General features: G+C 39.9%; 1 protein-coding gene across 1 annotated transcript in view; it reads right to left on the minus strand.

Moving 5' to 3' along the window:
• Nucleotides 1-8,437, minus strand: part of LOC150086408 (uncharacterized) — a 27,454-nt gene extending 19,017 nt beyond the window's left edge. The window contains exon 1 of the mRNA XM_090372570.1: nt 8,086-8,437. Coding sequence (XP_090228696.1) covers nt 8,086-8,185 — 100 coding nt within the window. The 5' untranslated portion in view covers nt 8,186-8,437. The remainder of the gene's footprint in view (nt 1-8,085) is intronic.
• Between the last annotated feature and the right edge of the window lie 12,967 nt (nt 8,438-21,404).

The raw sequence follows: 21,404 nt of genomic DNA on the forward strand, positions 1-21,404 counted from the left end.
AAATACCACGAAGGGGAAAAGTTAAGACGAAGGAGAAACACAAAGGCAGAAATAAAGGCGAAGGCAGTGGGAAAGAGAGAAAGAGAAAAGGAAAGGGAAGAGAGAAAACTGGAGAGTGAGAAAATAGCGAGTAGAGAAAATAACAAAAACAGAGAAAGAGAAGGGAGAGAAAGGGAAAGAAAGCAAACGGAGCGAGAGGAAAGGAGATCAAGGGAAAGGCTGAGTGGGCAAACGCCAAGGTGCACAAATATACGAGCTTTGAGTGGTCGTGGTTCAAGACCGCGTGACTATTAAATACTGTGATGTTCTTGAATTCAGTTTATATTATCAACCACTTCCACCTAATGCAATCTTCCCGCAGTATAAACTGAAAATTATTTATTATTATTTTAAAGAGAGCGATAGACGAAACGAGAGAGAGAGAGAGATGGTGCCAGTAGGCGCATTATATTTGCGAGATGGAGCGAGAAGGGTGTTTGAACAGAGAATGTTGTCGGATGCTTCGCTGCACAACCTCCGAGTGTGCCGGGTAATGACGCAAGTGCACGTGTGCGTGATCACCCACTACGCATCGTCAGCGGCCGAATTAAGCAAATAAGCGGGGGTTCATTTCATAAAATCGCCATTCTTTTGCAACCGCCATTGTGATCGGATGTTTCATCCGCCCGCCGAACGGATCGCTCGCAATTAACGGCAAATCGGTTAAACCGAACAGGAAACGCAAATCACCCCCAGATTCCGGCGGTAGGGAACCAAACCCGAGCCCCATAACTCCCACTTATTAAAAACTCATCGGAATCGAAGTCAATACGCACCCCTCGTGCGTGCGCGACAACAGTTAGTTCCACCTGACGATCCTACGACAGGAAAACGCTCGTACAGCGTTAATTGATAGTCGACACACGAGCGCTAAATCAGAGACGCATTTCCTGAGGGTTACTGCCATTGTTCTCGACCCGCATTATCAATCTCTCTCTTATGTACACGAGTGGCCAAAAAAAAAGTGCCAATGACTAATGAGTTATTCGGAGCACTCGATTATACTGTATTCATTAAGCGTGACAGGCCCCGATGAGTCACATCTTTGTTTATTAAACAATGCACGCATGCGCAATACGTAACAATAAAACCGGCTTTGTTACAAAGCGTCTGCTTCTTTCAGACGTCGTATTGTTACGAAAACAATTGAAATCTGGCGCAGGTATCTCGCGAGGCCCTTCGTAACATATTGTCCATTTTGGTGGTTCGCTTTAAAATCGGAATCTCCCCCTCCCACCCCCCACAATTCTTTACGGCACTTTCGGATGTTTCTCTTTGAAAGCGACATTTTCTTCCCTGGTGATCGATAGCAGGTGGCCAATGCTATCTTTGTTCATTAGTTGGGCGCACAACTCTCCTCCTCCTCCTCCTCCCCTCCTCCTAACATCTCTTATCATTTCTGGAAATATAATGAATGGGGGGTGAGGAGGTGAGTGAACCAGTTCGTATATCACCTCCGAGCCGTTTATTTATAAGAAAGTGCAGTGAGCCTGCGTTCGGCAATTTTGTTCGGAGCGGAACACCTGGTCTTTTCGGAGAGGAAGAATTAGTTGAAAATCTTGTTTCCACCTATGGATTTATTAGTAATGTTCGAGGGCCCCCTGATGAATTCGGGGGGAGGATTGTTTTCCTGATGGCCGTTTTCCTATTTGTGGATGGAAGCCTGGCTAACGGGGTTAAATCCTATTAAAGGTTGATGATGTACTTTAATGGACTCGTAAATCGATTTTAACCATTCTTTACAAACCCAGAATTAACCACCGAGTACATTTATTTAACGCGTTTACAACAATAAAGAATTAACGCTTTCTGACGAACCCACAGATAGGCGAAACACCCATAGAGTACATTTTGCTTTATAATAATTATTGTTGACATACGTTTGGTTTCATTGTTTATAAATAGACTCTCTCTCTCTCTACTAAAAATTTAATACAGAATCCACCATTCCGATATGAACATGTCTTCCGTCGTAGGCGTAATGAAATAGTTCCTGATCATCTGGACCACTGGTACGAGGATGTAAGCTTCAGTACTTTGTGGAGTCATTAAAGCTGTACCATAGCAAAAGAGGCTATTATGCTATTAGGTATATCCTCTAATATTTTGGTAGGGGAGTGTGTAATTGAAAATCCATTACGCCAATAGAGGGATGAAATGTCACTTTTCTGCAACCAAACCGCACTTTAAACTCGCTTGCAGCGTTGTACACTTTGATAGCACCTTTTTGCACAAAACCCATGCTGCTCAGTTTTACAATTCGAAATTAAAATTTTCCATTTTTCATATAGAATTTCGCCACCAGGGTGCACCACTAGAAAATTTAAAATACTCCACTGTCTTTCGTGCTTAATGACACTAAACTCGCCAATGCCAGCCGAATATATCAAATAATAAATAAAACTTTTGTGCTTCGGATTGAAGAAAAACCGATTGGTAACGAAAATGCGACACGGAAATGAGGCAATGATGTCACTAACGTTGATTCGGTAGAACAAGTAGCGGGCGAGAGCATGAAACGTTACATCGTTCATACGAAATATTACAGACTTCAGTAAAACCGATTGGTAACGAAAATGCGAGACGCAAATGACACAAATGACCACTTCTTTAATGACGCTAACTAGATCAGTAACGTTGATTTGGTAGAGCAAGTAGCGGGCGTGAGCATAAAATGTTACATCGCTCATACTAAATATTTCAACTGTAGTAAAACCGATTGGTAACGAAAATGCGACACGGAAATGACACAAATAATGTCACCTCCTAGATGCCACTAACTCAGTCACTAACGTTTATTCGGTAGAGTAAGTAGTGGGCGTAAGCATAAAACGTTAAATCATTCATAATAAATATTTCGAACTGAAGTAAAACGCATTGGTAACGAAAATGTGAGACAGAAATGATACAAATGACGTCTCTTCGTTAATGACGCTAAGTTATTCGCTAACGTTGATTCCATAGAGTAAGTAGTGTGCATGAGCATAAAACGTTACATCGTTCCTACTAAATATTTTGGACTGAAGACGGATTGGTAACGAAAGTTCGAGACCGAAATGACGTCACCTCCTAGATGGCACTAACTCAGTCACCAACGTTGATTTGGTAGAGCAAGTAGTGGGCGTGAGCATAAGTAAGACAGATTAGTAACGAAAATGGGAGACGGATATTACATAAATGACGTAATTTCCTAGATGATATTAACTCAGTCACTAACGTTGATTCGGTAGAGCAAGTAGCGGGCGTGAGCGCAAAACATTACATCGCTCATACTAAATATTTCAGACTGAAGTAAAACGGATTGGTAACGAAAATGCGAGACGGAAATGAGGTAATGATGTCACTCCCTGGATGACGCTACACCCTTCCACTAATGTAGATTCCATAGAGAAAGTAGCGGGCGTGAGCATAAAACGTTACTGAAGTAAAACGGATTGGTAACGAAAATGCGACACGGAAATGACACAAATTATGTTACTTGCGTAATAATGGTAACTTAATCACTAATGTTGAATAGGTAGAGTAAGCAGCGGGCGTAAGCATAAAACGTTACATCGTTCCTACTAAATATTTTGGACTGAAGTAAAATGCGAGTATTGGTAACGAAAATGCGAGATAGAAAAGACGCAAATGATGTCACCTCCTGGGTGCCACTAACTTAGCCATAACGTTGATTCGGTAGAGCAAGTAGCGGCCGTGAGCATAAAACGTTACATCTTTTCTAATAAATATTTCGGACTGAAGTAAAACCGATTGGTAACGAAAATGCGAGACGGAAATGACGCAATTATCGGCCTAATGGACTGAAAGTAGCTTTTGATTTTAGAATTAGCTAATTAAATAAATATATAAATATTGAGAAAAATCCATTGATATTTTTCCATCTGAATGCTAAATAGAAATCTTTCATTATTAAGCAGTGCACTGTGACGAGTCACAAAGGAGGCGAAACGCGAAAGAAAAATGAAATTTGCATTTCACGCCTTCTTAGGTTCGAAGATTTGCATTTTCTTTTTTTTTAATTTTTCCATCGACATCAGCGCACAAAGTTGAAATACCTTCACGAGGATTCAATGCTCCGTAACTTGCCAATTCGCTCGGGATTTTTGCAACAGACACCTTTGTGCGTTCCTTCTTTACGACGGACGCATATATATCAAGATAAATATTTGACGCCGCTCCTTTATATATTCTAATGAGCGTTTCTTCATTTTCGGGGCAATTATGCGCAGCATGGTGTATTTTATTTGCCCACGCGCCTTCTTATTGATGTACATAAAGATATTTTGTGATAATAAGAGAGAGAGAGAAAGTGTACGATCGGTATTGTCCTCACCGCGTCTCTTTCTCCTTCTCGGTTGCGAGCACCCATAAAAATTCTAAAAAAAAGAAAGAAAGAAAGAATTCTTAACATTATTCAGCGTAATTTCCATCGAGGTATTAGGGAGGGCTGCCCACAGTGGATCTTGGCGCGTTCGAATTCATTTTTCATTTGATTAATGCCCTGTTTTATCTCGGTTTTCATGATTTTGACAATGGGGATGGTGCTGAATAAATGCGTTCGTGGCTAAGCCATTTCAAAGCGTCTGAGGATAAGCAAAACAAATTATACGCTCAGATCGTGATGGGAGAAATTGTAGTAAGCGATGGTTGTAATAAATGAAGCTTTCCATCGCTCGCAGGGCATGACGGGATATTAAAACACTGAAAACCGCAAAGGAGTTCGCGAAAAACTCTTCGAACTGAAAGGAAACGGGTAATTGCTGAACACAAGCGGATGCATCTCAAAATTACATCTAAAAGAAAGATAAAATGAAAGAAAGACAGAATTACTACAGTAGGGTTGGGACGAAGTTCAAAGATAATTGCAACTTCGATGCAAGATGAAATTCCAGGGTTTTTTTTAGGTTCCTTTAACTTTGAAGGAAAATCCGGAGTACCCGGAAGCAAGCCAAAACCAACATTTATATAAAAGAAGTTTTTCTAATTCATTCGATAAAAAACTGAACTCACAATGATAGATACTATTTATGATGGATAGAGGGCGCGATGGTAGAGAAATGGATCCTCTCATTTTTCTACCATTCCTCCATCTATTCCCTCTCACCCACATCCATTGCTTTATCATTGAAGCAATCATTCCATCTACCTTTATCCTGCATCTACTGTCCCTAAATCATGCATTTATTGTTTCCAGTTACCAATCCATCACTCCCATTAATCCATCACGTCCTATGTGATCCTCTTCACAAATTCATCCCTATATAAATCATCCATCCATCTATCCATCCACCCATCTCTACCGTACTTCCACCAAATCAATATCCCATCATTTCTCAATTCCCATATCTCTATTTATGATTCATTATCATTCGATCCTCCACTGACATTTCTCTATCCACCTTTCTGCAATCCATTAATTCTACAATCTCCTATCGCCACCTATGGAACAAGCTGAAATCAAATTGAGATCATGCCCTTCTGTAATTAGTAATGATTCATTAATTATCTATTTAGTAAACTGAAAACAAAAAAATGAGCTAAAAGCAAATAATTTTATGCGAGAACCTAAAGTATTTCGTTTTTCTGCGCATGCGCCATATTTTCACAAATTTGTCGAAATGATAATTTCTCCTAAGAAATTAATAATTGCCAAATTTCTATTGGTTCGATTTTAATGACATCTGGGAAGACTCGACAAATCATTGTAGAAGAGCCAAATATGAAATTTTATGCAAATTTATTCAATGAAAGTCGAGTTATTACATGCGGACGGACAGACCTTATGTTCTTTACACATATGTACTAACGTCATTAGTGCTAATACGGTTATCGCTTTGACGTTCTTCCATCCTCTATTGCTTTATTCGTCTCTCATCCTCCTAGTCCTCACTCCATCTTTCTCTATAATATTTTAATCCTCATTCCTCTGACTATAGCAGAGAGAGAAACAGCAGGCGGTCAAGGTCATTTACTAGTCCTCTTCTGTAGCAGTAGTACGGAGTGGGAATTTAAGTGCGTGACCTTGAGCTGCCTGTTGTTTTTCTCCCTACTTTAGTCATATAGCTGACGAGTTGTATGACTAGTGGCAACGGTGGAAAAAACCTTGGTTGTGCGGAATGCAATCCAATGTTCGGGCGCGTGAGTAAGTCGCTGGTTATGGAAGAGGTTAACCACAGATTTGATGAAGCATTCCGGCTGCACCTACGCTGGAAATTTTCAAATGCTCCAAAGTGACATCAAAGTTGTCACTAGCTCACGCAAGCGCTGTATGACCAGACACATTGCTAATTTTTTTCTTTCTCTACTTGAACGCAGGCAAGATTTAAATCGCGTAAATAATGCAATTATCTTAATTCTCACAACAGAAAAAAACTTTGTACCGAACTGTCCCGGTATTGCACTAATTTCAATCAAGAGTCAGTTTTGTTTTAACCAAACGGGATATTTTTATGCGTATCAACAGTAGATGATACATTGTTATAATACTTTCATCACATATTCCTCTTCCATCCATCTATCTGTCTCTATAGTTTTTCTTCCCTATTCTTATTTCATCTATATACCTTCCATCAATCTCTCTATACCTCTATCATCATCACCTATTTCTCTATTACTCCTTCTTCAATTTAACCTCCATCCATCTCTTGTGTATCTCTCTTATCGTCACCTATTTCTCTATTCTTTCATCCCTATTTTTATGTTCCTCTTTCATCCCCTATTTCTCTTGCATCCATTTAACCTCCATCCATCTCTCTATAGCTCTCTCATCATCACATATTTATCTATTCTTTCATTCCTATTTTTCTATTCCTCTTAAACGTCTATTCTTCTTGCATCTATTTATCCTCCATCTCTATAGCTCTCTCATCATGACCCATTTCTCTATTCTTTCATCCCTATTTTCTATTTCTCTTCCATCCTCCATTCCTCTTCATCAATTTAACCACATCCAGCTCTCTGTATCTCTCTTATCATCAGATATTTCTCTATACTTTCATTCCTATTTTTAAATTTCTCTATTCTTTCATTCCTATTTTTATATTTCTTTATTCTTTCATTCCTATTTTTATATTTCTTTATTCTTTCATTCCTATTTTTCTGTTCCTCTTTCATTCCTATTTTTCTATTCCTCTTTCATCCCCTATTCCTCTTGTACCCATTTGTTCTCCATCCATCAGCTCTCTCATATCAGCTATTTCTCTAGTCTTTCATTTTATCACCTATCCCTCGTTCGCTCATTTATCCTCCATCCACCTCATCATCACTTATTTCTCCATTCTTATTCCTCTTTCATCCATTTATCCTCCATCCATCTTTCTATAGCACTCTCATCATCACCTCTTTCTCTAGTCTTTCATCCCAATTTTATCCCCTATTCCTTTTCACCCACTTATTCCTCCACTCTCTCTGTATAACTATTACATCCATCTATCTCTCTTTAATTATTTCACCCATCTATCTCTCTATAATTATTTTATCCATTTATTCCTCTATTATCTCTCATTCACTCCATCCATCTCTCTATCATCAACAGTTTTTCGCCTATTATGAATCCTGCCCCATTATTACGCCTCCACGCTTTTATTATCTATCCATCATCCCCCAGCCTCTATTTTATCCTTCTCTCTATCATCGGTCCCTTATTTATCCTCGCATCACCTTCATCCATCCAGCTATCGAAAGGGTTAACGAATTCTGCAAACCAGCTCCAACGACCAAAGATATGGGGGAGGGGGGATGCGAGGGAAGTATATTCCATAAAAGTGTAGAGTTCTGGTAAGGAGACAATGATTCCATCTTTGACCATATGGCAAGAAACAAAAAATATGCAAATTAGGGAGCAGAACTAACGCTCAAAAGGAAAAAGCGCATTAATACAGCTGCGTGCTTGAAACCGAGGCACGCGCACTCACGCACGCACGCACACACACACAAGCGAGCGGAAAAGGCTTAGCACCGAGGCCGATCGATAGACCCGGGTAGTGGCCCTTTGTGTGCGTGCCTTCAGGGTTAAGAAGAAACCGAGTTCATGTGCATCCTTACCTCCTCTGTAGCTCACATCTGCTGCGAGGATGAAGGTGAAGAAGCCAGTCGTGGTCACGATCACCATCCACAGCCTCGGCGTTGTCCTCCTGTCCTCCATGTTGACAGCGGCTACAGTTAGCGGTGGTGGTAGAGAGTCGTTCTGCTGGCCGGGTCTGTTTCTCGCCTTCCTCGCGACACATCGGTCATGGTGTCGCTCCGGGATCAGGGTCACACTCTCTCAACCCCCACGAGTGGCTTTTTGGCGGCGAATCTTTGAAAGAACCCCTCTTCGAGATGGACAGTTGGCCGCGAAGCTTCAGGAACTTGTCAAAGTCCGGTCAGACATGGTACAGCAGGTTGCGGAAACAGTAATGGCGTACCAGACATGCGCAGTAGAAGGAGCATTGACGTCTCTCTCTCTCTCCCGATCAAGATGTTCTACACGAGGGTTACCGCCAGGAGGCTTCTTGGAGACTGGGTGTGGTGGCGAAATGTAGCTCAAATAATGCTCCCTAAATAAAAAAACCATTTCTTTTTTCTAAATACCAAATCTGTCATCGTTCATTTATTTTTAAGGGCCGGCTGACGTACTCTAACCGACCTATCATTCCTATAATTGTACGCAGCGTACGCCAGCCTTTTTTTGTATTTTGTGTACATTTAATGTATTTTTTTATTCCCATATTAAAAGCTCACCATTAAATCTTTTTTTTTTTTTACGAAGTTTTATTTTAAAAAAAGTAGCTGTCTACTCGAGATGGAGGTGTTAAATTAATGATGGGGCCCTCACCAGTCAATAGTGTGACATCCTTACAAGTATAAGATTAAAAAAAAAAAAAATTTTAAAAAGCGAACAGGAATCAATAATTTGAATGTCTCAAAAACTATTAAAAAATCGGTTTTTTTTTTAAAAAAAAAGAAAATAACTCTGCTGCACAGCTTAAGTACTAATAATGAACTGGGGCCAAAAACACATTTTCTTTTAAGAAAGAGGTTTAGTAAAAAGTGAAGAAAAATAAAGTTTCTTTTCGGGGACGTAATGAACACCCCTTGGTATTGATAGAATTATAATAAATGAGGTTAGGTTGGATAATTACTACTTGGAAAATGAAGACCAAAAAAAAAATAATAATGAAAAAAGGTAAGCCATTTTAAAAGGTGGTCATATAAAAGAAAAATATTACAAAAAAGCAACCACTGGTACAAATGGTTTATGAAAACCCAATAGGGGGAAAAAGGGGAAAGGCTGGTCTAGCTGACTAAGACACCCCTCGTCTTATAAATTACGTCATTAATTTCAAAAATATAAATTTAATTGGCCTATTAGAATATCGGATTTATTATTTTAGCCAAAGGAAGAAAATTGGCAACAAAATTGAGAAAAAAATCAGATTCCTACTTCTAAGTGTAAAATGTCATATACATCGGTAACCATGGCAACCGTCATATTCTTGGGGGAAAAAAAAAAAAAAAAAAAACCCTGTAATGTGAAATGTAATGTCGTTGTTACCAGAGCAACGTAACAATACGCGCGTGAAAAATCTGACAATTTCAAATTAGCGTGGTTGTTACCATGGAAACGAGTGTTCAATTGTTATGAAATGTTTTTTTTTTTTTTTTTTGGAAAAATTGACAATTCGCTTATTTTGAACAAGAATTTTCGCGCTGTTTCTGATCGAAATTATTTAATTACTGACAAATAAAATTTATATTTTTTAAAATTTTAAATTCTAAATATAAATAAGAAGACGGCCAATTTTGTTGCATTTTCAGTCTTGTTGTAAAAGAAGATTGAAAACACTTGTGGGATGTTGTTGACTGCCAACATAAGCGTGGTTGTTACCATGGAAACGACGGTTTAATTGTTATAGAATGTAATTTTGGGGGGGGGGGAATTGACATTTTGGCAGTTCTCCGATTTTTAACAAGGATTTTCCTGCTATTTCTGAACAAAATTATTTAATTAGAAACAAAAAAAATTATATTATTTTAAATATTAAATTCTAAAAAATATGCCATTTTTATTCCATTTTCAGTCTTATTGTAAAAGAACATTGAAGACACTTGTGGGATGTTGTTGACTGCCAATATCCCATTTGAATATGCACTTAGACATGACAGATAGTGTTCTGAATGCAGGTATCATCTTGAACTAGGATAGGGCCCTTTGAGTGAGGGGAGGAGGATGGATGATTCGCTTATATATCGAAGCAGCCAAGACTGGGTACAGCAAGCGCATCTTTGCTGAAAACTATCACGTGGCCGCTCTTGGCGCAAGCGTATTTTTATCGGTCCAAGTGCGTGTTGAGGTATGTGTGTGTGTGTGGAGGGTAGGAGGGGGAGAGTTGGAGGGAACCCAAAAAATTCATCCGCTGCCTCTTTCAATCCTCTTCTTATTTCATCATCTTTCGGACAGACAAATTCCTCAACCCTCCTCCAATTCCGTTTCCCTTTTCTCCCCCCCATCTCAGGGTGAAATATGAGAGTCGTGATATTGATCCGAGCGTGTCACGAAGCCTGCCCTTTTAGGAGTCGGATGACCCGGATGATAATAACGGACAACCTGTTTTCCACATCAGAATCTCAGCATCTTAATGAATGGGACACGAGCGACAGCGGATTCTCACACGTCTTCCGTAATTACAGCTCCGGAGTTTATTTTTAATCGGAAGAAGTCTGCCAGCGAGGGGGGGGGGGGTAGAAGCTAAGATCGATCTTCTCTGACCACGTGATCAAACATCGTGGATAGACAGATGAAGCTAAAATTAGCCTTTCTTTTTTTTTAACCTTCTAATATGATTGGCGTATCTGCGTACAGGGTGCCTTATTTTTATCCTGGAGATCGCCCACCTTAGCAGAAGACATGACGGGAAAGGGGGGGGGGTCAATTAAACTGAAATGTGACACTTTCCGGTGGAATAAAGCGCGTCTTGCCAAATACGTTTTCCAAAAATCGTGCACCTCGAAGGTTTCGCAAATTTAGGCAATTTTCCCTTGAACTATACCCCCCCTTTCGTGCCTTCCCCTTCTTGCTACACTCTAAGAGATTACCTGAACGTTTTTCTACCGAGAAATATGACATGCAGTCCGATTTCTTTCAAGGATTTGTTTTTCCTAAAACTTCTTATGAGATGGGAATATTTTTTTGCGCGGATTCAACAGATAGATCTGCCATCAGATTTATTGAATTACGTTTGTTTTTGCGTTCGTTTTGCGGCTCGGTCCCAATGGATACATGCCAGATGTTGCGCGTCGAAGGGGTGCTCTAAGTTTTTTCTCCGCAGGTCGTCGATGTTTGAGCTCCGGAAGCGAACATTAATATTTTTGACGTATTCGAGGCGTTCTCGGTTTCGAATGTCCATATCTTTGGTCCGCTTTATTTCTTAGAAATTTCTTAAGGTTCTCCGTGCAGCCGAGAATACAATCTGCGGCTGCACCATCGCCGTTTCGTTATGTGATGAATGAGAAATTGGCCGTCTAACGGAGTTCATCAGCTAGCTGTGCGAGTGTGCCAAGAAAATCAAAGTGAGCATCTCCACACTGTTCCTGCTGATGTTTGCGAGTAAACAGTGTCCTAGGCCTGCCACGTGACTAGATGCCAATCGATTTGCTCGGTGCCCACGTATATTTCGGCCCGTATTGTTGTGAAGCGGGCTCGTTTGATAGCTGTTCCGATTCCGTCTCTGTTGCTCGGCCACACAAGATGAGACTGGGATTGTGTTGTCATCAGAGTGGAGAAGATCAGAGATGATGGAATATTTAAAACGCTAAAAGAAACTCCATATTTGTTGAATATAAAGATTCAGAGTCGTAAGAGACCCCATCTCCACGTAGCAGACGAAACAGAACATAAATTGCAAAAACTTCTTAAGCTAGGCCTAACTTCCATAGGAATAGCATTGTTCATTTTACATTTTATAAATTTAGGGCGAATTTCTCTTGCTTTTGTACATAATTGTACAATAATGTACAAAGAGTTGCGTCGGTATTGCACAACTCTAAATATAAAGCAATAAAAAACCTAGATTTAAAAAAAAATCCTTAAGACTAACTTTCATAAGGAATAGCATTGTTCATTTTACATTTTATAAATTTAAAGCGAAGCTCTCAGCTTTTGTGCTTTTGTACAAAATTGTACAATAATATATAAAGAGTTGCATCTGTATTACACTACAATAAATAAAAAGTAATAAAAATTTTTAAATGAAAAAAATTTTTAATGCTATTCCTATGTAAGTTAGGCCTAGCTTAAAAAAATTTTTAAGCTAGGCCTAACTTCCATAGGAATAGCATTGTTCATTTTGCGTTTTATAAGATTTTGCGTTCATTTTGCGTTTTTGCGTTTTACGAAATTATACAACCATGTACAAAGAGTTGCCTCGGTATTACACGACTCTAAATAAAAAGTAAAAACAAAATAAAATAAAAAAAAACCTTCTTTAAGCTAGGCCTATCTTCCATAGGAATAGCATTGTTCATTGTACATATATCAATTTTAGGGCGAAGTTCTCTTCCTTCTCTACAAAATTGTAAAATAATGTACAAAGAGTTGCCTCGGTATTACACTACCCTAAATAAAAAAAAACAATAAAAAAACTTAAATTGAAAAACACTTCTTCATTTAGGCCTAAAGTCCATAGGAATAGCATTGTTCCTTTTACATTTTAGAAATTTAGGGTCAAGCTCTCGTGCTTTTGTACATAATTGTACAATAATGTAAAAATAGTTGCCTGCTTTTTATTTAGAGTATTACAATACTCTAAATAAAAAGCAATAAAAAAACTTAAATTGAAAAAAAACCTCTTAGGCTAGGCCTAACTTCCATAGGAATAGCATTATTTTACATTTTATAAATTTAGGGTGAAGCTTTCTTGCTTTTCATGAATTGTTGAGGAGGCTTCCACCCTGCAGTGGGTTGATAATGGCTGCACTTTACTTTTTTTTTTTTTCTTGCTTTTGTACAAAATTTTACAATCATGTACAAAGAGTTGCCCCGGCATTACACTACTCTAAATAAAAAGCATTAAAAAACTTAAATGAAAAAAAAGAGAACCTAGGCCTAACTTCCATAGGAATAGCATTGTTTATTTTACATTTTATAAATTTAGGACGACGCTCTCATGCTTTTGTACAAAACTGTACAATAATATACACAGTTGCCTCAGTATTACACTACTATAAATAGAAAACAATGCTCCAAAGGAGAACTATACTGTTTATATTTAAAGCATTCGCTGTTATCCACATTGCCGTTTCGGCTGTCATTGAGGTCTCATCGGTGGGTGGGTAGACACTGCGAAGACCTGAACAATTAAGATCGAGGTATAATGTCAGCGCAATTCGGTTTGGGTTCCTAATATTTTAACCAGGTAGTGTAATATTATTTATAAACACGTTGCTTAGGCTTCTTGATTTTAATTCTTTTACGTTTAGACTATCACTTTAAGTTAAGTGGATAATTTAAAATCCTTCTTACATCCATGCCAAAAGAATCTTTATCTCTGAAAACCTCTTTTATCCGGATTTAAACTTTGACATTCCCGATAATCCGACAAAAAATTAATCTTTTAAATCGCAGCTTATCACTTTAAGTGGATAGTTTTCTTCCATTCAGATTTACAAATCGACTTTTCTCAATTGGCAATCCACGCACAATATTTCTCGTCACATTTCTCAAGGGATTCGTAAGAATCTTCGCATCAATAAGCACCCTCCCCCCCTCCCTTCCACTTAAATAAATGGGTATCTACATAATTCGAGCCAATGACCATAATGTAAGAAAGATAAACTGAATGCTCAAGAGATTTTCAGTAGAAAAACAACTTCCATCAGCAGCAGCAGCAGCAGCAACTAGTCTCTGAAGACATAACACCCAATTTACTCTTTCTCTTCCTGGCCATAAATTTCTTCAAGTACATCAAGATGATGCGCCTTAAGTTTAGAGTGATTTGTAGCGTTAAAGATGGTCGTGTCTGGAATATTTAAGTCGCGTCTGAAGAGCAGGGCTGACATTGTCGAGATGTGTTCCAAAATTGAGTTACCAAAAGGTAAGAAAGAAAAACTGATTGCCAGCATGGGTTGTAAAAGGATATTCGCATTCATAATCGATATAGAATCTTATTAGGCTCCCAGAATTCCCAGCGGCAATTTCTAGTGGCTCATTGAACACAACATTCCATCTAGGCTGTCAGTTCAGCATTAAATGTTTTTGGATTAATGGCATTGAAAATTGTGCATTCAAATACACTGCCCAGTCAAAAAATTTGGACCAGACCCGTAATCAGCCTTTCCTCCCCGACTGTGATACTGCAGTGTGGTCCATATGAATTACTTGATTGACATGGGTAAAGGACTTGGTCTGACGGACTTCAAAAAAGGGATGGTTGTGGGTAACCGGTTTAAATGTGGCAGTATTCCAAGGGTGGATAGAGCAGCAGTCGTTGGGATAATGGTGGACACCCATGGTTCATCGATGGTTATGGTGAGGGAAGGATGTCCAACTTTGTGGAAGTCTCACCTTGACTGGACACCTAAAGTTTGCCTCTGAACAGCGTCATTGGGTCATTGACGACTGGAAAATAGTTGTCTTCTCCGATGAATCACGTTTCCTGCTTTCCAATGTGGAAGTTGATGGATGGTACAACGATGTCCTGGTCCAACAGAATGCTAATTCTAAAATATACCTATCCATTGTGGCTGATCAGACACTCCCCTTCGTGGTAACTATCTTCCCGGATGGCATAAGTGTGTTTTAGCATATGGACAGTGTTGTGTCTTATGTAGGGTGGCCCCTAAACGCTAATTCAACTCCACCATAGGTCTTTGTGATGATAAGAAAAACTATGTCAAATGGCCAGAAATGAGCATAGCGCTGCACCGATCACCATGAAGGCTGCATCCTATTCACGCCACGAAGAGGTGGGCCATGGTGCTCAAAACCACAAAGAATCCCTTGTCCACTAAAGATAGTGTAATTGCAGTGGATGCCAGCAGTTCCTGTACCCAGGAAGCCCAAGTCTGGGTACGAGCAGGTGAATAATAATCCTATCTCAAGTGAAATCTGGAGACCAGCGAATGCTGTCCCTGAAGGGACTAAATTTATAAAAAAAAAAAAAAAAAAACAACCAGAAATCCTGTCCTCAAAATGCTTTTGGGACAGGATTTGTGGTTGCCAAATATGATCTGGAAAATCCTATAATCAAATTCCACGTAATCCCATAGAACATTCCTGGGATTATGTGGATCGACAGATCTAGCGTTTGGATCCTCTACCACCGACTGTCATGGATCTATGGGACACAATCCTAGAACAAAATTCTTTTTGGAACGTTCAGAGGCTTTATAGAATCCATGCTTTGCAGTGTAGCAGCAGTACTGGCGACAAGAGAAGAACATACCCATTATTAGGTAGGTGGGCCTAATATTTTGACTGGACTAGTATTTAGTTTTGAGTATTAGATGCTAAGATGGCTAAACCAATTACTGGGAAGCAGTTCACCATCTCCTTAGGGTACTCTTTCTAGGGGTCCCAATTATCGAATTCTGTATATCGATATATTTTATTAATTTTCTTAATTGGTCCTGAAGCAATTAAGAGCTTGAGGCGTCGGTATATTGAGTCTTTAAATTGTATGTGTCGGTTGATTTGCGTGCTAGCGGAGTTTCAGAGAGAAAAAAACATGCAGCCCTCTAAAACAACTAACTCGGCCACAGTGAAAAAAAAACCCAACAGTTTTATTGTCCTCTAACCGGAAGTAGATTTATTTTTAAAATTTGGAAAGTCGCTTCAGGCAATTTAAACACAGACCAAGGGTACGCTCGCTATTGGTCATGATCTTCTTATTATGGCTGCTTAACCAATCAGATTCATCACCGTTGACGCTACAACAAACGTTGCAAATAACAAAACATTCTTTCTTATCATACCTTTGCCCGATTATATTTTTTTCCACTTTGGTGTTTTTATTTTTAAGTGGTGTACTGCCAAGTGGTAATATCGATCGAATCACGTGACTCAGGGCCCTACAAGCTGTTTACAAATTTAATACCTTAGCGATTATAATAAATAAAAATCTCAAACAATCCCCAAAATATTTCTTTCGGAGCTTTATTGAGGCAAGAAACCGACTTAGAGGTTGTGACACGGAAGAAATATATCCTTCTTTCTTCTTTCTTTCCAAAGTCCCTTCCAGTACAGCACTCGGGACTAAAGCTATAGCTTCCCCCCAAATACAGACGTACACTTCAGCTAGGTTAACGCTTTATTCAACGATCCACTGGCAATTGTAGCTCTGTGGGGCGTCACCGGAAAACGTTTTAGATCCAGAGGACGCTAAGAACTGACGGCAGATCGATGGCAAAACAGAAGCGGGAGCTGTTCCGTGCCCACCCTGCTCTCCTTCTTACGGGTGTACATTTTTTAAAACCTTTCTTTTGGACGCTGGTGGGAGATCAATGCTGGCTGGAATATATTCCTGTCGGGCGCTGCACTTGAGGGGGCGGGGGGGGGAAGAGTCTCGTGCCGAAGTTGAGCATTTGAGGACTCGCCGGAGACGTATTGGCGGAAAATACTGTACATCGCTTACGGAAGGAGCGATTGTTTAGAATATACGAGCGGAGAAAAACTGTCGTGTCTTTTGGAGTGTTTGCCCGAGAACGCCGTTTCTTTTTTCCCACTCATTAATAGTGGCGTTGGATTCCAGCTGGGCCGTATTTTTCATCGAGTTCGTCGCTCGTTCGAGTGAAGCTCCCCCCCCATCCCCACCCCTTGTCGGACAGAGGGTGCTACACGATTTTTTTCAACTGCGGAATTGGATTTTAACGATGATGTTTACTTCGATCTTAGAAGATCTTAAGTGTGGTCTTCCACTAAAATAGACGCATCTTTTTGCAGACTGTTAATATAAATTCTTGCTGATGACTAAATTATGACCACCTCGCCCGGGGATGGGGTATGTCCCCCCCTGTACACCCTCCTCACTCTACCCTGAGTAGATGTTTCCACCTGAATCCACCAATTATTATTCCCTCCTTCTGCCCTCGCCTTACGTGGAATTCCTCACCTTCCATCCATTTGCAGTGGTTCCCAACTGTCACTCCTTTTCTCTCTAGGTGGGTTCGCCCCAGAGAGAAAAGGGATGACTTATATTTTACCCCATTTTTAGCCCTCCCTGGAAAGCTCAGGCAACTCCAAGGTTCGACCCAAAGAGTCTATTTCTTCCTACTAACCCGGGCCGCATTCCCGTCCACAGATCCCTAGGCTAAGAGATCGGATGAACAACAGAACCTTAAATTAACAATTCACAAAGCCTGGGGGGTGCCTATACTCTACCATCCCCTGATGTCTTCCACTTTCCTGTCGTCAATATGGATCAATATTGGTCCATTGGACCCCTCGAGCCTATGGACCAATATTGCACTGGTGATTCTACCGGCAGCTCTTAGGGGACCATGCGCACCATTCTGCATTTTTTCTCAGACAGAAATGCAATCTTTCAAGACGATATTTCGCCTGTCATTGGGCTAGCACTCTGCATCAGTGGTTTTAATAAAACACTGAAGATATTACCAATCTTGATTGGCCTCCACATTCGCCTGACCTCGATCCAATTGAACACCTCTGGAATGATTTGGAAGGGAAAGTGAGGCGTGTGGACATGCATCTGGAATTTTGAGGCTGTGTCCCTATGTGTAAGCCACTTCTTTCTGTAAAATTCGAAATATTCGCCTGGAATGGTGCTGCCAATCCCAAGACAGGACTATGGAACAGAGGAAAAGATCATTTGCTCTGGGCCATACATCCAGACTGTCTGTTGTTTACGCCTCAAGCGGCTGGAGGTGGTATCATGGTATGAGGTATGTTCTGTTGGTATGGACTGAGTCCACTCATACAACTACAAGGTCGTGTTACCTCCAATGAATATCTTTCTGTCTTATTGGACCAAACTTCACCCTACAAGATGACAGCGCAACTATCCACCATGCAAAAATTATATCTGAATGAGCCGAGGGAACATTCCCAAGCTTTTCAACATCTCTTCTGGCCGCCTAATTCTTCATACCTGAATCGAATTGAGAATTTCTGGGATATGTTGAAAGAGCAGTTGGACTTCATAGTTCTCTACTGACCACAAGCCAGCGGCTGACAAATAACCTGATGGAGGAATGGCACATCTGGAGCTATGCTCCGTCAGAAATTCCTTGGAATCCATACTACGACGGGTACTGGATGTAATTTGGACAAAAGGTGGCCAAAATTGTCTGAATTTTGTTTAGAAATTTCAATGCTCTTGATCAGCACGATAACAGCACATCAAGGAAGAATGCTTTCTTTTATCTATTCCAGAACTCCCGAAGGTGGTGAATATTCGAGAAGTAGAAGCGTGTGCAAGACTTCCTAGTTGGAAAGTGGAATGTAGTGTGATGTCTCAGTATGACTACGGGCAGTGGAATATATACAGCATGGTAAATAAGAAGACAAAGAACTATCAATGATGATCTACAGAGAAAAGAAACTGAATGCTCAATTGCAGAAGGTAAACTGTAAGATAGAAGCTTATCGAGATTCACCAAATCATCCATCGAATTTGTCCATAGATGATTAACTTAAGTCAATATATCCCTTAGGACAGTGTAACAGTTGGCAGTTGAAGGATTGATCCTTTGCTTCGGAAAGATTGGTTGGTTGGTTAAAGGGTTTCAGGTACATCAGTAACTTAGACCACATTACGCCGTATGGACGAAAAATTCCAATTTTTCGCCTCACACTGATCAACTCAGCCACGTTGGGAAAAAGAGACTCATAAAAATTCTTCGCATCATTGACAGGGTTCGAACTCAAGGTCTTTTCCACCCGGTGGTTTCGAAAATTTATTGGATAAATTTTCTAAACTAATAGGAATCTGACATTTATTTGAGTACAAAAAGGTACTTTTTGGGTCTTCCACCAAAGAAATGACACTGCAATCGCAATGTACCAACTTAGACATAACCAAGAGGTCATTATCGTATAAATTACAATAAATCTCCACACCTGGTGGGAAATCAAAACTCCAATTTTTTTCTTCCTTCATCGTACGACTCCTTGAGATGATAAATGATCAAAACTTACTCGAATTTCACCAACTTCCAGCAAAGGTTTGCAAGTTCTTGATTTGTAAGAAGGGAAAGATGATTTACCGTTGCTGTCGCCTGGTTAACCCAACCAACGAACACCCACCCATCCCTGTTTGGTAATTGATTACGTAATTATCAAGTCCACTATGTATTTTTGAAAATTAATGGGTCGTGCAAAACAGCTTTCCAGCTAATTAACTGCCTACCAGTACTGGATGCGGGCCACGATCGATATCATCTTGATGATCTGATTCATCGCCAAGCGATTGTGATTAACTAAACCAAACAATGTGCGCAGAAGATGCCGTTAATCATCTGCCATCTAGTGGCAGCTGGAGAAAACACAACTCACAAAATGAATTCTTCCTCTTTGTACACCAAGATCAATAGACGCTGGACTTAGAAAAAGGAAGGTTATCATTAATGAAGATTGAGCAGAGGGTTGGTAATGCGCGCACGCGCGCGCGCTCGTAATTAAGGCTGTTAGAGTTGGATAATATTTGCGCGAACCAGAAGTAGATGGACATTATTTACTAGGTTGAGTCCAACAGAAAAGAAGATGGAAATTTAATATTTTCTTTCTTTGGACTGAATTCGATTTAAATCTCTTTGGATAATCCATCAAGGAGGGATGCAATTGAAGTTTGCCTTTCACGCAAAATACAAAATGGCCGCCTCTGTTTGTATAAGCGCTAAAATGGACTGATTGTTGCACACGTGCGTTGCCTTGGCAATGCACGCTTTAAGTGACTTAATATTGACAGTTCGTGACAAATGTGTTTTGTTTGGAAATTCTTGTTAATATCAGCGCCCCCTTACGTGATCTGGATGTAATTCTTAGAGGTAGGACGATACCCAATGCACGTTCCTGGGATTGATTAGGGGGGGAGGGGGAAGAAAAGAAAAACAGAAGATTATATCGAACCGCTCGTTTAAAGTCAATGTTTCCCCCATACTGCGCAAGTTTGAAAAGAAATGATAAATTAGCCCCGAAATCAAACACCACCCTCTGAAATTTGAGTTCCAGTATTGGGGTCAATGGCTTCAGAAGCGAGTTTATTATTGTTTTGACTTTAAATTCCCATCAAGATCGATTGAGTCAGGGGTTCTGGCAAAGAAATGTTTTTGATTGCGTGTTTCCCTCGCACAAATAACTGTTTCTTAAACGCAGTCGAGCGGAAACAAAAAATGAGGGGGCCCTTTGAGCGAGTTCGGCCTTCCGATACATTTGAAATGAAATATAGGGGATTTAAAATTAAATAAGGGCCCTGGAGAAATCAAAAATATATTCAACTGCCTTCGAAACCCAAAATGTTTTCTGTTCTATAAAACGCGGGGGCGTACTATGAGGGGGGCGTGTCGTAGGAGGTGTGTCGTTCTCTCTTTTTTGGTTGTGGGGTGTTATTTAGTGGTACGTGACTTCGGGATTGTTTTTCATTTAAGGATTTCGTTTGATGATAGTTTGTGGTTTATTTATTTCTTCTTCTCCTGCAAATCTCCTTCAAATCTCCTTTAATTGAAATGATGGATGATGGGAAGTGTTGAAGAAACAGTCCGGTTCCGATTACGGATAGTTGCGGGAATATGCGTTTATTTTCAGTTTCCGCTATTTAAAGGCACCCTCCGTTTTCTGAGTAGTCTTTGAAAAAGAAGAAGAAGAAGAAAAAAAAAATAAATACAGCGTTCCATGAATGTCTTCTTCAGTCATTCGAGAATACGCAGACGTGTGTGTATGTGGTAAATGTTGAACGCGAAGATGATATTTCCTGCAGGTCCATCACGTCAGTGTTTCTTTTGTCCTCAGTGTGCAACGAGAGAGAGAGAGAGAGAGAGAAACAGAGAAAAGAAGGTGAAAGAGATAGCTGGATGGATTGATAAATAGAACAGAAAAAAAAATATATATAGAGAGAAGCGAATTAATAGATGAACAAATTAATAGAAAAAAATTAAGAGAAAAAGAAAATAAATAATAAAATGGCAAAGAGAAATTCAGACAGCGATAATTACAGAGAAATATAAAGAGAGACAGAGAGAAAGACCGTGACAGAGCGAGAGAGAGAGAGAGAGAGAGAGAGAGCGAAACAGAGACAGAAAGAGAGAGACAGAGAGAGAGCGAGAAGGATTCAAAAAGACAGACAGAGAGAGAAACAGACAGAGATATAGAGAGGCAGAGAAAGAGATAGTGAGACAAACACAAAGAGAGAGACAAACAGAGAGAGAGA

This window comes from Mastigoproctus giganteus, chromosome 4 (genome assembly GCF_048544385.1).
Source record: "Mastigoproctus giganteus isolate SK-2022 chromosome 4, ASM4854438v1, whole genome shotgun sequence".
Taxonomy (NCBI): Eukaryota; Metazoa; Arthropoda; class Arachnida; order Uropygi; family Thelyphonidae; genus Mastigoproctus; species Mastigoproctus giganteus.